We start from the raw sequence: 15,218 nt of genomic DNA on the forward strand, positions 1-15,218 counted from the left end.
GGCTACATCGGCCTGCTGGCCTCTCTCTGTCTCCTCTTAGCCTTCCTGGCCAGGAAACTCCCAGACAACTTCAATGAAGCCAATTTCATCACCTTCAGCATGCTGATCTTCTGTGCTGTGTGGATTTCATTCGTCCCTGCCTACATCAGCTCTCCTGGGAAGTACACAGACGCTGTTGAGATATTCGCCATCTTAGCTTCCAGCTTTGGGTTACTGCTCTGCATCTTCATGCCAAAATGTTACATCATCCTCCTGAGACCAGAGAGAAACACCAAGAAATACATGACGTCCAAATAGAAACCACCAAGAAACACATGATGTCCAATTAGAAACCACCAAGAAACACATGATGTCCAATTAGAAACCACCAAGAAACACATGATGTCCAATTAGAAACCACCAAGAAATACATGATGTCCAATTAGAAACCACCAAGAAACACATTATGTCCAATTAGAAACCACCAATAAACACATGATGTCCAATTAGAAACCACCAAGAAACACATGATGTCCAATTAGAAACCACCAAGAAACACATGATGTCCAATTAGAAACCACCAAGAAACACATGATGTCCAATTAGAAACCACCAAGAAACACATGATGTCCAATTAGAAACCACCAAGAAACACATGATGTCCAAATATAGTCTTCATTGTGTTTAGTTAATCACACCATCTCACTATTGTTTTGTATGTTAAATACTTAACAAAGAATGACATGATACATGGTTTAATACTTACAAGCAATTTACATACTTAACAGACAAAACCTAATGAACAGGACTTTCCTACCCTACTGGTAGTGTATGTTTCTAATGATTCAATAGTGAGTCAGCAGTGAGTCTACAGTGAATCAACAGTGAGTCACAACTTAGAACGTCTTCCTCTGAATCACAACATTACTCTTCTTTTCCATCATCAATAGACTTTAAGGACATCCATTTCTCCCCTGAAAGACAGTTCTGAAAACCAATCAGTTGAATTAGATATGGTTAATGAAAAATGTTGTTCATTCCTTTCACATTTTATAAGGTGTGTAATTCTCTTTTCCCATATGACACATTTTCTTGATATTTTAATAAAATATCGTTGTAAATTTCAACGGTTCAATAAAAACACATTCAACTAATGTTTTATTAAATTAATATGTGCATTAATGAATAATTTATTGATGGGTGAATGAGTGTGGCAGCAGAATTCTTTAGAAGGAACAGGGATGTTATGCTTATCCACAAAATGTGATGATTCAATCGAAAACCTTTCGATGCAGAAACCCACTCATCGAGGATAACCTATCCCCTAGAAGTTTAAAGCTACACAAACATAGACAAATGAAGTAAATTAAAAGCCTACTTAACAGCCCAAGGAAATATATAATTTATTATGTGATTAATATTTAGTCACAGAACATCATAATTATAATCAATTACAGGCTACACATCACCAGGGTACTAACATAACAATTAAATCTATTTGATTTGATTTGATTTAATGCCATCAAACTACAAACAGAAGTGGAAACTAAAAGGAGCTACTAAAAACTATTTGAGACCATCATAATCTGTTACTATACATGTCTCCTTTCCTTTCTTTGCTCTGAAAGAGTGTGAAGCAAATCCCTAGCAGGTATTGTACCTCCACCTAGTGTTCATATTTCATATCAGCGCAGAGGACATGAAGAAGACGAGGATAGGAATCCACTGTAAACTGTTGTTATGGTATTGAGCCTATGGGAGAATCTCAATTTCATTTTCGGGATTCCTCGTGTCCTCTCTCCTCGGCCTACTTTTCAAAACCCAATGAATGAGAAGGTTAGATATCCCTCCCCTCCAAACCTTCTAATCTAATGGGTTTTGAGAAGAAAGCGAGAAGAGAGGACGTGAGGAATCCAGGAAATGGAATGAAGATTCTCCCTATGTCTTGGTTGTGGCCCGGCCCATCAGAGCCTTCTTGGTGTTCCTCTCTGGCCTCAGCAGGATGATGTAACACTTAGGGCCGAACAGCGCCACCAGGAGGCCAAAGCTGGAAGCTAAGATGGCGAATATCTCTACAGCGTCTGCGTACATCCCAGGAGAGCTGACGTAGGCAGGGACGAAGGAGATCCACACAGCACAGAAGATCAGCATGCTGAAGGTGATGAACTTGGCCTCGTTGAAGTTGTCTGGAAGATTCCTGGCCAGGAAAGCCAAGAGGAAGCTAAGGAACGCCAGAAAGCCGATGTAGCCTAACAACGCTCCGAACCCTGCTACCGACCCCACCACACACTCATATACAATCTTATCATTATGGTAGCGCGTGTTTTTGTGTGGAGTTGGAGAGGCTGAAACCAGCCAGGCTGTGCAGATAGCAGCCTGGAATGAGGTGAGAACCAGGACTGTTCCTCTCTGCTGCCCAGCACCAAACCACTTCAGGCTGGCATTGCCCCCGGGCTTAGAGGTCCTAAACACAGCCAGCACCACCATTGTCTTCACCAGTATACAGGAGACACAGAGAACAAAGCTGATACCAAATGCTGCATGCCTCAGCTGACATGTCCACAGCCGGGGCCGGCCAATGAACAGCAGCGAGCACAGGAAGCAGAGTTTGAGTGACAGCAGAAGCAGGAAGCTGAGCTCAGAGTTGTTGGCCTTGACAACAGGAGTGTTCCGGTAGCGGGTGAAGATTCCGAGGACTACTGCACAGATGAGGGCTCCTAGCAACGAGGCAGTCATCAAGGAGATGCCCAGTGATTCCTGGTAGGAGAGGAACTCAACCCCCTTAGGGATGCAGAGATCACGCTCCGGGCTGGACCAGAAGTCCTCTGGACATCTCAAGCACTCTGCCGAGTCTGACAGAAAGACAGACAAAGAATATGTGGAAAACCTTTTCTACAGCCCCAAACCACCCTCAAATTCTTTAAATGACATTAATTTCACTGACCTGTGGTGTTGCTGACCTCTCCCTCAGCACAGGAGATGCAGTCGAAGCAGCAGACGGGCTCCCCCTTCTTCCTGGCTACACGGGTGCCTGGGGGACAGCTCTCACTGCACACTGATCGTGGAGGCTGTAATGACAAAGGTGAGGGGGAATATTACCTTTATTTAAGTAGGCAAGTCAGTTAAAGAACATATACTTATTTACAATGACTTCCTAGGAGGGATAATTTCAGACTTTTATTTGCCCATATTTATACTCCCATATTTATACACCCATATTTAATGCTTCTTTTCCTTCCACTGGTATAAGTTTACACTGTTTCTGTTGCAGTAGTGAAATATGCTATATAGCTATATAACTTTACAAATAACCTTTTTTGACTCAAAGTTCCAGAAAATTCTGTCCTCGTCCAGTGTGAGCTCTTGTCCTGCGGGGGCTGATTCGTCAATCACACCCACAGTTTCCACCTGCACGCTCCCGTCCTGGAGCCACACCCAGTTCATGATGTCATAGATTGCCAAGGCGTCGCCGTTGTCATCGAAAGAAACGCGATCGCCAAACCCTGTGGTGAAGTTAACCCTCTCCAGGTAATGGACCACCTGGTCAGAGGAGGGGGATGGAGGGATGGAAGGAACAGAGGGAAGCGGAGAGGAGGAGTTTATGTAGTCAAAAGACAGTATGAAGTCAGGGGACCTTGACTAAGAAAACAGGAAACAGAAGTAAACAATTGGCAAAGTGTACATCTGCATCTGTTTCTGTGTGTGTGTTTGTCCCACCTGCCAGGGCTCCAGTCTCTGTAGGCTGGCACAGCGGTGCCCGCTGAAAGGTCCTCGCCCTGGCACACACTGCAGTAGGTCATGCAGGGCATGGGCCAGGGCATACACTGCCTTATACACATTATATTCCGGCCTGAGCTGAGACACGTCCCCACAGTCAGTCTCCACATCCCTCAGGTCCTCCTGACCTGTACATACATCACCCCCAGCCTCCACCCAACCTGCTGGGGGCTCCAATCTGCACCCAAACACAGCCTCCCAGAACTGTCTCACCTTACCAGAACAGAGAAGGAAATGTTATGGAGGAAAAATCGTTTTTTTTCTTCTGTATTGTAGTATCTGTAGTCAAAGTAGCCTTTTAAATGTTTTAAACATAATGTATAATGTAATTAAATGGTTGGAGTTAAAAGACAGCAAACTACTTCACCATATTGTTTCCAGGGTTATTGGCAGGTTGGTCGTCAGGGCGGATGCTAAGCAGGTAGTCCTTGAGGCCGGGTATCTCTCCACGACGGATGGCGATACCCAGGGTACCCCCCAGGTAGGGCATGAGACGGGGTGTGTGAAACACAGAGGAAGTGCTCCAGGCTTCACTGGCGATCCACTGGAGACCCTTCACATTCTGCACCACCACCTTGTAAAACGGGTTTTATATTTTATAATCTTGGCATCAAGAACACCACAATGGTAATATGCTCTAACTCTTTTATATACTGTTGTTTGTGAGAGGGGTAAAATCCTACAGCTGTTATGGCTGTAATAATGTCTGTAGAATGTATTTGAGGAAAAAACGTACTTACTATGACTGTGAAATGTGGTTGACCCCCCCTAGATATCTTAGGATGGATGCACTAACTGTCCGGGGTTACACATACATAAACTATATGCACACATCACTGACTGTAAGTCACTTTGGATAAAAGCATCTGCTAAATGGTATTACTAATATTATTGTTATGAAGTGTGGCTCATTTCCCATGTGGCTCAGTTGGTAGAGCATGGTGTTTGCAACGCCAGGGTTGTGGGTTTGATTCCCACGGGGGACCACTACGGAGAAAAAAATTTATGAAATGTATGCACTCACTACTGTAAGTCGCTCTGGATAAGAGCATCTGCTAAATGACTAAAATGTAAATGTAAGTGTAAATCTCTCTGGATTAGAGCCTCTGATACTAAAATCTGAATGTATTGTAAGTGTTATTTTAGATGAAGTGTTAAGATAAAATCATCTCTGAACCTCGTCCACCAGAGGGAGCAGGTACGCCTCATTGGAGAACACCACCACCACACGAGCAGTGGAGCTCTTGATCTCTCCCACGATCCTCTGCAGCTCTGTGGGGCGGTTGTCTTTGGGCAGGACCTGGGAATAGGCCACACAGCCCCCTGACTTGGCCAGGCTTGAGTGGAAGGACCGGGCAGCGTAAACTCCGTAGTCATCATCACTGAACACCAGGCCCACCCAGGTCCAACCCAACCGATGTAGGATCTGGATCATGGCTCGCACCTGAGATCACATCAACAGAGATTAGACATTACTGATGTTATTACAGAGACTGGAGAATATAGAGAGATCAACATAAACTACATACATTATTTTTGTCACCTTCAATTTAACCTAATCTAAGCTTTTTTAAATGATTTAACCTTTTATTTAACAGTAATGTCGTTACACAGTATAAAGTGTATAGTGAGTACACATGGCAACTGACGGTTCACTGTGTAATCATGTCATTGTAGCCTTCTTAGAGACAGACCTGGAAGGCGTCACTGGGGATGGTTCTGAAGAAGGATGGGTACTTGCTCCGGTCGCTCAGACAGGAACACGTGGCGTAGTGACTCACCTGAGGGAGTGAAATGTACAATGATAATTTTTTTATTCTTCAATAAATGAATGAAATAGAAAGGTTTCATGCCTGGACTCATTTAAGACCTAAACATGCTGTTTCTCACTCAAATTGTGGTTTTGAAATACAAGAAGGACATTTCCAATAATGTTGTCATCTTTCTATTCTTTCTGATTTACCATGGGAACCCGGAACAGCCCTAGGACACTGGAGATGGCAATGGAGTTTGTGGACCCTGGGTCTCCCACAATCCCTAGCACCGGGGGTGACCCAGAACATGTCTCATCCAATAGGAACTCTTTCTCTGTCCCACTGGCCAATGACATGGCAGCACGGAGCGATACTCCCAGCTTCTGGCAGTCGTCATAGAGCTGGTATCCGAGCTTGATGTTTGGCAGAAGGTCAGGGTTTCTGTTGATCTCATCTACAGCAAACGCCATAGTCTGGGCCTGCTGGAAACCACAACTGGTAAAACTGACAGAGAAAAGGAACATTCAATCAATTTGTAAATGTTTTAAATCACTCTAGAGGTGTTGAACCCTGTGCACCTCTTAAGGGGTGTGTGTGAGAGATTGTTTTCTTAAGGGGTTGGGAGGAGAAAACAAATTACTTTTGTCAAGGATAGATAATAAAATAGCTTTATCTTAAAGAGAAATGTGCTTAGAAAACAGGAATAATGATTAAAAACAATGGAATACACACAATTATTAAACAGATATTTTGAGATCGCAATGTACTATTCACCAATATACTGTTCACCAATGTAACAAGAACCCAGTAGGTCTGCGGGACCAGGGTTTGTTAACACTGATAATAGTGAGGCTTCTTATAGTAGGGATGTCTATCTGTCCTTTATAGGAGAGGTGCAGACACACATCCAGTCCAGTCCTGTCCAGTAGATGAATACTCACCCCTCACAGTAGAGCTGCTGGGGTTCTGATGTGAAAGATAGCTCAGGGAACACAGTGAAGTAGTGGACCTCAAACAGACCTCCCAGAATCACATCACCCTTCTGGTACATCCCATTCAGACTGAACTGCTCCCGCAGACGACAGGACGAGGAAGAGGATGAGGCAGAGGAGTAGTTCAATAGAAGGCTCAGAGATGAGGAGTTCAGTATCATGATTATAGATAGGTAAAGGTTAATATATTGCCTGACCCTCATAGCTGTACTCTGTCTCTCCCCCTCTCTCTCTTGCTTACTCTCTCTTCCTCTATTTTATAGTGTCAGTGGAGGTTGACAGTATAAGGTGGGGAGAGGGTTGTCAGGGGGGAGGCAGAGGGAGGGAGTTTGGGGGGGAGGAGTGGCAGGGGGAGGGTTGTTAGGGGGAGGGGAGGCGGGGGGAGGGGGTCAGAGTTGCAGGTAGAAGATGAGACGTAGGAGTGTCAGAGAAAGACGGTATGTGAACTGTTGCCACACGAAAAGGGCAACCAGGGAAGAACAAACACCATTCTAAATACAACCCATGTTGTATTTATTCATGTTTATTTATTTTCACTTTTGTACTTTAACTATTAGCACATAGTTATAACACTGTATATAGACATAATATTGACATTTGAAATGTCTCTGTTTCTTTGAAACTTTTGTGAGTTTTGTCAGATTGTTTTTCTTCACTTTTGTTAATTCACTTGCTTTGGCAATGTGATCATATGATTCCCATGCCAATTAAACCCTTTGAATTTAATTGAAAGAACTATTACACACCTCCAAGTTATTCCTCCATGTGCCCTGTAGGTGAGCTGTTTTTCTCCCTCTCCCGCTTCCTCTCCCTCTCTCTGCCTCTTCCTCTCTCTATCTCTATCTCTATATCTCTCTCTCTCTCCCTTCCCCTCTCCCTTTCCCTCTCCCTCTCTCACTCTCCCTCCCTCTCTCTCTCTCTCCCTCTCCCCCCTTCTCTCCCTCCTTCACAGATGTACCAGTTTATTGCTTGGTGTCTGTTAAGGGTTCTCTAGCTCCAGGCTAATATTGATGCTGTGATGAATCGAGAGACACACACACACACACACACACAAATAAAAAATAAATAACATTTGATTGGTTGCGTGCACATATTTTGCAAAATGTTATTGCGAGTGTAATGAAATGCTTATGTTCCAACAGTGCAGTAATAGATAACAATACACTCAACAACAACAACAAGGAATTAAGAAATATACAAATATTAGAACAAGCAATGTCAAATATAGTGTGAATGAAATGTGTGTTTGGATGAAATGTACAATATATTAATAAAAACGGTGTGTACAGGCCTCCTGAGTGGTGTAGTGGTCTAAGGCACTGGATTGCAGTGCTTGTGGCGTCACTACAGACCTGGTTTTGATCCCAGGCTGTGTCACGACGGGCCGTGACTGGGAGTTCCATAGGGAAGGGCACAATTGGCCCTGCATCGTCCGTGTTAGGGACGGTTTGGCCCGGATGGGTCTTTACTTGGCTCATCGTGCTGTAGCGACTCCTTGTGGTAGGCCGGGTGACTGCAGGGTGACTTTGGACATCAGGTGAATGGTGTTTCTTCCTGCACATTGGTGCAGCTGGCTTCTGGCTTAAGCGGGCGAGTGAATATGCATATCCTTGCTTCAGGTCCTGAGCTACAGGCAGTTAGATTTGGGTGTATCTTTTTAGGCGAAAATTGATCGGGTACAATCCTTAAGAGGTTTTAAATATGCATATTCATATTCTTGTTACCATTTCAAAGGAAACACTTTGAAATTTGTGGAAATATAAAATGAATTTAGGAGAACATAAAAATTAGATCTGGTAAAAGAGATTACAAAGAAAAACATGCATCTTTGAAATGCAAGAGAAAGGCCATACTTTCAGATAGTAGTCTATGTGTCATTTAGATTTTGACCACCAGATGGCACCAGTGTGTGTACAAAGTTTGAGACTAATCCAGTGAAGAATTACATTACTGCACAATATGTTGTATCAAGGCTGTTTGCCAAAATTTCCCGAATTGGTCAATTGATACTTGTTCAAGTAATTAACTATAGAGAACATATAAAAATGCTATGGTAATATATTTTTTAGATAACACACTCCCATAAATGTCACACATGATGGATCATTAGCTTATACACTAACTTTCACACATCTAGAAGGCATGGCGGGGTCGGTGTGGAGCCAGAGACAGCAGTGGGGTCAAACTGTAGAACCCAGTTCCTACATTTGAACATAAAAATGTATTTTATCAAAGAAAATTATGCTACATTTTATCTCTGGAACCCTCAGGATGGCAAATCAGAACAAGGTTACTGAATGTAAGTACATTATTTACCTTCAGAGGTGAATGTATCAAACCAGTTGCTATGATAAAAAAATGTGTTGGTGTGCACTCTCCTCAAACAATAGCATGGTATTTTCTCACTGTAATAGCTATTGAAAATTGGACACTACAGTTAGATTAATAATAATTTAAGCTTTCTGCCCATATCAGATATGTCAATGTCCCGGAAAGTTGGCTGTTGTTTACAACGTCTTACAAGTTACATTAGCGCACATTAGCAACAACAGTCCAGGTTTAGGGGCACCCATCCTGTAGAGGTTTAAGAAGTGTGGTTTGGTGGGTTATTTTTTGGAGGTGTGTGTATGTGTGTGTGTGCGTGTGTGTGTGCTGTTGTCCTGCCTCCATAACCCTTTAGTGTGTCAATGAAAGCTGTTAGATCTGATTTGTATTAAGTATTTCCCTGTGATGTTCTTCCCTGTGGGTGTAAACTGTGATATTCTCCCCTGTGGGTATAAACTGTGATGCTGTGGGGTGTAAACGGTGATGCCCTTCCTTGTGGCTTTTTTAAACTGTGATGCTGTGGGATGTAAATTGCGATGCTGTGGGGTGTAAGCTGTTATTCTGTGGGGTGTAAACTGTGATGCTGTGGGGTGTAAACTGTGATTCTATGGGTGTAAACAGGGGGGTCCCTACCAAGGGGTCCCTACCGAGCCATGGACCCCTTGCACCCCTCTAAAGGCATTAATAAACATTTTAAAAATGTGCTCTTTGTAACCCGTTCACATTACCAGGTGCACCGCTGTCGATTTCAAATGTCTTAGAATGGATATTTACCATCATGAATTTGACATTTACATTTACGTCATTTAGCAGACGCTCTTATCCAGAGCGACTTACAAATTGGTGCATTCACCTTATGATATCCAGTGGAACAACCACTTTACAGTAGTACATCTATATCTTCTTTTTTGGGGGGGAGGGTAGGGGGGTTAGAAGGATTATTTTATCCTATCCCAGGTATCCCTTAAAGAGGTGGCATTTCAGGTGTCTCCGGAAGGTGGTGATTGACTCTGCTGTCCTGGCGTCGTGAGGGAGCTTGTTCCGCCATTGAGGTGCCAGAGCAGCGAACAGTTTTGACTGGGCTGAGCGAGAACTGTGCTTCCGCAGAGGTAGGGAGGCGAGCAGGCCAGAGGTGGAAGAGCGCAGTGCCCTCGTTTGGGTGTAGGGACTGATCAGAGCCTGAAGGTACGGAGGTGCCGTTCCCCTCACAACTCCATAGGCAAGCACCATGGTCTTGTAGCAGATGCGAGCTTCAACTGGAAGCCAGTGGAGTGTGCGGAGGAGCGGGTTGACGTGAGAGAACTTGGGAAGGTTGAACACCAGACGGGCTGCGGCGTTCTGGATGAGTTGTAGGGGATTAATGGCACAGGCAGGGAGCCCCGCCAACAGCGAGTTGCAGTAATCCAGACGGGAGATGACAAGTGCCTGGATTAGGACCTGCGCCGCTTCCTGTGTAAGGCAGGGTCGTACTCTGCGAATGTTGTAGAGCATGAACCTACAGGATCGGGTCACCGCCATGATGTTAGCGGAGAACGACAGGGTGTTGTCCAGGGTCACGCCAAGGCTCTTAGCACTCTGGTAGGAGGACACAATGGAGTTGTCAACCATGATGGCGAGATCATGGAACGGGCAGTCCTTCCCCGGGAGGAAGAGCAGCTCCCTCTTGTCGAGGTTCAGCTTGAGGTGGTGATCCGTCATCCACACTGATATGTCTGCCAGACATGTAGAGATGCGATTCACCACCTGGTTATCAGAGGGGGGAAAGGAGAAGATTAATTGTGTGTCGTCTGCGTAGCAATGATAGGAGAGACCATGTGAGGATATGACAGAGCCAAGTGAATTGGTGTATAGCGAGAATAGGAGAGGGCCTAGAACTGAGCCCTGGGGGACACCAGTGGTGAGAGCACGTGGTGCGGAGACAGATTCTCGCCACACCACCTGGTAGGAGCGACCTGTCAGGTAGGACGCAATCCAAGAGTGAGCCGCGACGGAGAAGCCGAACTCGGAGAGGGTGGAGAGGAGGATCTGATGGTTCACAGTATCAAAGGCAGCAGATAGGTCTAGAAGGATGAGAGCAGAGGAGAGAGAGTTAGCTTTGGCAGTACGGAGAGCCTCCGCGACACAGAGAAGAGCAGTCTCAGTTGAATGACCAGTCTTGAAACCTGACTGATTTGGATCAAGAAAGTAATTCTGAGAGAGATAGCAAGAGAGCTGGCCAAGGACGGCACGCTCAAGAGTTTTGGAGAGAAAAGAAAGAAGGGATATTTGTCTGTAGTTGTTGACATCGGAGGGATCGAGCGAAGGTTTTTTGAGAAGGGGTACAACTCTCGCTCTCTTGAAGACGGAAGGGATATAGCCAGCGGTCAAGGATGAGTTGATGAGCGAGGTGAGGTAAGGGAGAAGGTCTCTGGAAATGGTCTGGAGGAGAGAGGAGGGGATAGGGTCAAGCGGGCAGGTTGTTGGGCGGCCGGCCGTTACAAGTCGCAAGATTTCATCTGGAGAGAGAGGTGAGAAAGAGGTCAAAGCATAGGGTAGGGCAATGTGAGCAGGACCAGCGGTGTCGTTTGACTTAACCTGTTTAAAATAGGTGGCAGTATTTTCACGGCCGGATAAAACATGTACCCGATTTAATCTGGTTATTACTCCTTCCCAGAAACTAGAATATGGATATAATTGTTTGATTTGGATAGAAAATACCCTGAAGTTTCTAAAACTGTTTGAATGGTGTCTGTGAATATAACAGAACTCATATGGCAGGCCAAAACCTGAGAAGATTCCATACAGGAAGTGCCCTCTCTGACCATTTCTTGGCCTTCTATAGCCTCTTTATGGAAAATAGAGGATCTCTGCTGTAACGTGACATTTTCTAAGGCTCCCATAGGCTCTCAGAAGGTGCCAGAACGGGGAATGATGACTCTGCAGTCCCTGGCCGAAAAACAGTAGTGCATTTGGAAAGTGGTCGATCTGAGAACAATGACACGGGTGCGCGCTTGCACGTGAAGACACCATTTTCTTCTTTCAGTCTTTGAACGAAAACAACGTCTCCCGGTCGGAATATTATCGCTATTTTACGAGAAAAATCACATAAACATTTATTTTAAACAGCGTTTGACATGCTTCGAAGTATGGTAATGGAATATTTAGAATTTCGTTGTCACGATACGCGCCGGCACGTCACCCTTCGCATAGTGTCTTGAACGCAAGACCAAAATGCTGCTATTTGGATATAACTAAAGATTATTTGGAACCTAAACAACATTGAAGTTGAAATAGAAGTCCTGGGAGTGCATTCTGACGAAGAACAGCAAAGGTAATCCAATTTTTCTTATAGTAAATCTGAGTTTGGTGAGTGCCAAGCTTGGTGGGTGTCAAAAAATCTAGCCTGTGATGGCTGGGCTCTCTACTCAGAATATTGCAAAATGTGCTTTCACCGAAAAGCTATTTTAAAATCGGACACTGCGATTGCATAAAAGAGTTCTGTATCTATAATTCTTAAAATAATTGTTATGTTTTTTGTGAACGTTTATCTTGAGTAATTTAGTAAATTCACCGGAAGTCTTCGGTGGGTATGCTAGTTCTGAACGTCACATGCTAATGTAAAAAGCTGGTTTTTGATATAAATATGAACTTGATTGAACAAAACATGCATGTATTGTATAACATAATGTCCTAGGAGTGTCATCTGATGAAGATCATCAAAGGTTAGTGCTGCATTTAGCTGTGGTTTTGGTTTTTGTAACATTATATGCTAGCTTGAAAAATGGGTGTCTAATTATTTCTGGCTGGGTACTCTCCTGACATAATCTAATGTTTTGCTTTCGTTGTAAAGCCTTTTTGAAATCGGACAATGTGGTTAGATAAAGGAGAGTCTTGTAGTCATATGTTTGAAAAATTGAATAGTAATATAATATAATAGTCATATGTTTGAAAAATTGAAGTTTTTGAGGAGATTGTAATTCGCGCCACGCCCTATCATTGGATATTGGCGAGGCGTTCCACTAGCGGAACATCTAGATGTAAGAGGTTTTAACCTCTCTGGGCTAGGTGGGACGCTTGCGTTCAGGTAACTATCCGAAGGGTGACGCGCCGGCGCGTTTCGTGACAAAAAAATAAAAAATATTACATTACCGTACTTCGAAGCATGTCAAACTCTGTTTAAAATAAATTTTTATGCGATTTTTTCTCGTAAAATTGCGATAATATTCCAACCGGGAGACGTTGTATTTGTTCAAAGAGAGAAAGAAAAAAAAGGAGTCGTCTCGTGCACGCGCGCACCAGTGTCATTGTCCTCAGAAGGACGACTCACCAAAACCCCTGCTGTTTTTCGCCCAGACTGCAGAGCTATCATTCCACTTTCTGGCGCCTTCCTAGAGCCAATGAAAGCCTTAGAAAATGTCACGTTACAGCACAGAGGCTGTATTTTCGATAGAGAGGCTATAGAAGGACAAGAAATGGTCAGACAGGGCACTTCCCGTATAGAATCTTCTCAGGTTTTGGCCTGCCAAATGAGTTCTGTTATACTCACAGACACCATTCAAACAGTTTTAGAAACGTTACAGTGTTTTCTACCCAAATCTACTAATTATATGCATATTCTAGTTTCTGGGCAGGAGTAGTAACCAGATTAAATCGGGTACGTTTTTATCCGGCCGTGAAAATACTGCCCCCTATCCCAAACAGGTTTTAAACAAAAAACAACCAAACAACAGCCAACAGTTCCATCAGGTAACTAACAAAACGGAAAACAACTACCCACACCAACACAGGAAAAACAGGCTGCCTAAGTATGGCTTCCAATCAGAGACACCGATAGACAGCTGCCTCTGATTGGAAACCGTACCTGGCCAAAACATAGAAAACAAAAACATAGAATGCCCACCCATCTATCACACCCTGACCTAACTAAACAGAAAAACACAGCTCTCCTAGGTCAGAGCGTGACACATATTAAGGTCCTGGAGTGGCCTAGCCAGTCTCCAGACCTTAATCTCATAGAAAATCTGTGGAGGGAGCTGAAGGTTCGAGTTGCCAAACATCAGCCTCGAAACCTTAATGACTTGTAGAAGATCTGCAAAGAGAAGTGGGACAAAATCCCTCCTGAGATGTGTGCAAACCTGGTGGCCAACTACAAGAAACGTCTGACCTCTGTGATTGCCAACAAGGGTTTTGCCACCAAGTACTAAGTCATGTTTTGCAGAAGGGTCAAATACTTATTTCCCTCATTAAAATGCAAATCAATTTATAACATTTTTGACATGCGTTTTTCAGGATTTTTTTGTTGTTATTCTGTCTCTCGCTGTTCAAATAAACCTACCATTAAAATTATAGACTGATAATTTCTTTATAAGTGGGCAAACGTACAAATCATCAGGGGATCAAATACTTTTTTCCCTCACTGTATGTTTAAACCTGTTCGGGCTTGAATCCCGTTAACGGGATCGATATGACAACAGCCAGTGAAGGGTGCAGGGCGGCAAATTCAAAACAACAAAAATCTCATAATTACAATTTCTCAAACATACAAGTATTATACATAATTTTAAAGCTTTACTTTTTGCTAATCCAGCCACAGTGTCTGATTTCAAAAAGGCTTTACGGCGAAAGCAAACAATATGATTATGTTAGGTAAGCACCTACACACAAAAACACAGCCATTTTCCAGCCAAAGAGAGGAGTCACAAAAAGCAGAAATAGAGGGAAAATTAATCACTAACCTTTGATGATCATCATCAGATGACACTCAAATAACTTCATGTTACCAAATACATGTATGTTTTGTTCGATAAACTTCATATTTATATCCAAAAATCTCAGTTTACATTGGCGCGTTATGTTCAGCAATCTTTTGCCTCCAAAAACATCCGGTGATTTTGCAGGGAGCCACATCAATTTACAGAAATACTCATCATAAATGTTCATGAAAATACAAGTGTTATACATGGAACTTTAGATAAACCTCTCCTTAATGCAACCGCTGTGTCAGATTTCAAAAAAGCTTTACCGAAAAAGCAATAATCTGAGTACGGCGCTCAGACACAAAAACATGCCATACAATATATCCGCCATGTTGGAGTCAACAATAGTCAGAAATAGCATTATAAATATTCACTTACCTTTGATGATCTTTATCAGAATGCACTCCCAGGAATCCCAGGTCCACAATAAATGTTTGTTTTTTTGATAAAGTCCATCCATTATGTCCAAATACCTCCTTTTTGTTCGCGCCTTCAGTTTACAAATCCAAATTCAGGACGCGCATATCAGACGAAAACTCAAAAATGTCATTACAGTTTGTAGAAACATGTCAAACGATGTATAGAATCAATCTTTAGGATGTGTGTAAGAGCTTTTCTTTGACATCTGATTGGATAAATGACTGATTTACGGTTCA

The 15,218-nt window shown here is 43.3% G+C and overlaps 1 protein-coding gene across 1 annotated transcript; it reads right to left on the bottom strand.

The window, feature by feature from the left end:
* Positions 1–1,120: 1,120 nt before the first annotated feature.
* LOC115163766 (extracellular calcium-sensing receptor-like) lies at positions 1,121–6,712 on the bottom strand. The gene is made up of 9 exons (XM_029715932.1): positions 6,452–6,712; positions 5,720–6,014; positions 5,451–5,537; positions 4,934–5,200; positions 4,124–4,330; positions 3,697–3,969; positions 3,292–3,519; positions 2,924–3,047; positions 1,121–2,831 (listed from the first exon to the last, which is right to left on the bottom strand). The coding sequence occupies exons 1-9, from the start codon at positions 6,703–6,705 to the stop codon at positions 1,918–1,920; spliced, it is 2,649 nt and encodes an 882-aa protein (XP_029571792.1). The 5' UTR covers positions 6,706–6,712; the 3' UTR covers positions 1,121–1,917.
* Between the last annotated feature and the right edge of the window lie 8,506 nt (positions 6,713–15,218).

The sequence above is a fragment of the Salmo trutta genome, chromosome 26 (assembly GCF_901001165.1).
Source record: "Salmo trutta chromosome 26, fSalTru1.1, whole genome shotgun sequence".
Classification (NCBI taxonomy): domain Eukaryota; kingdom Metazoa; phylum Chordata; class Actinopteri; order Salmoniformes; family Salmonidae; genus Salmo; species Salmo trutta.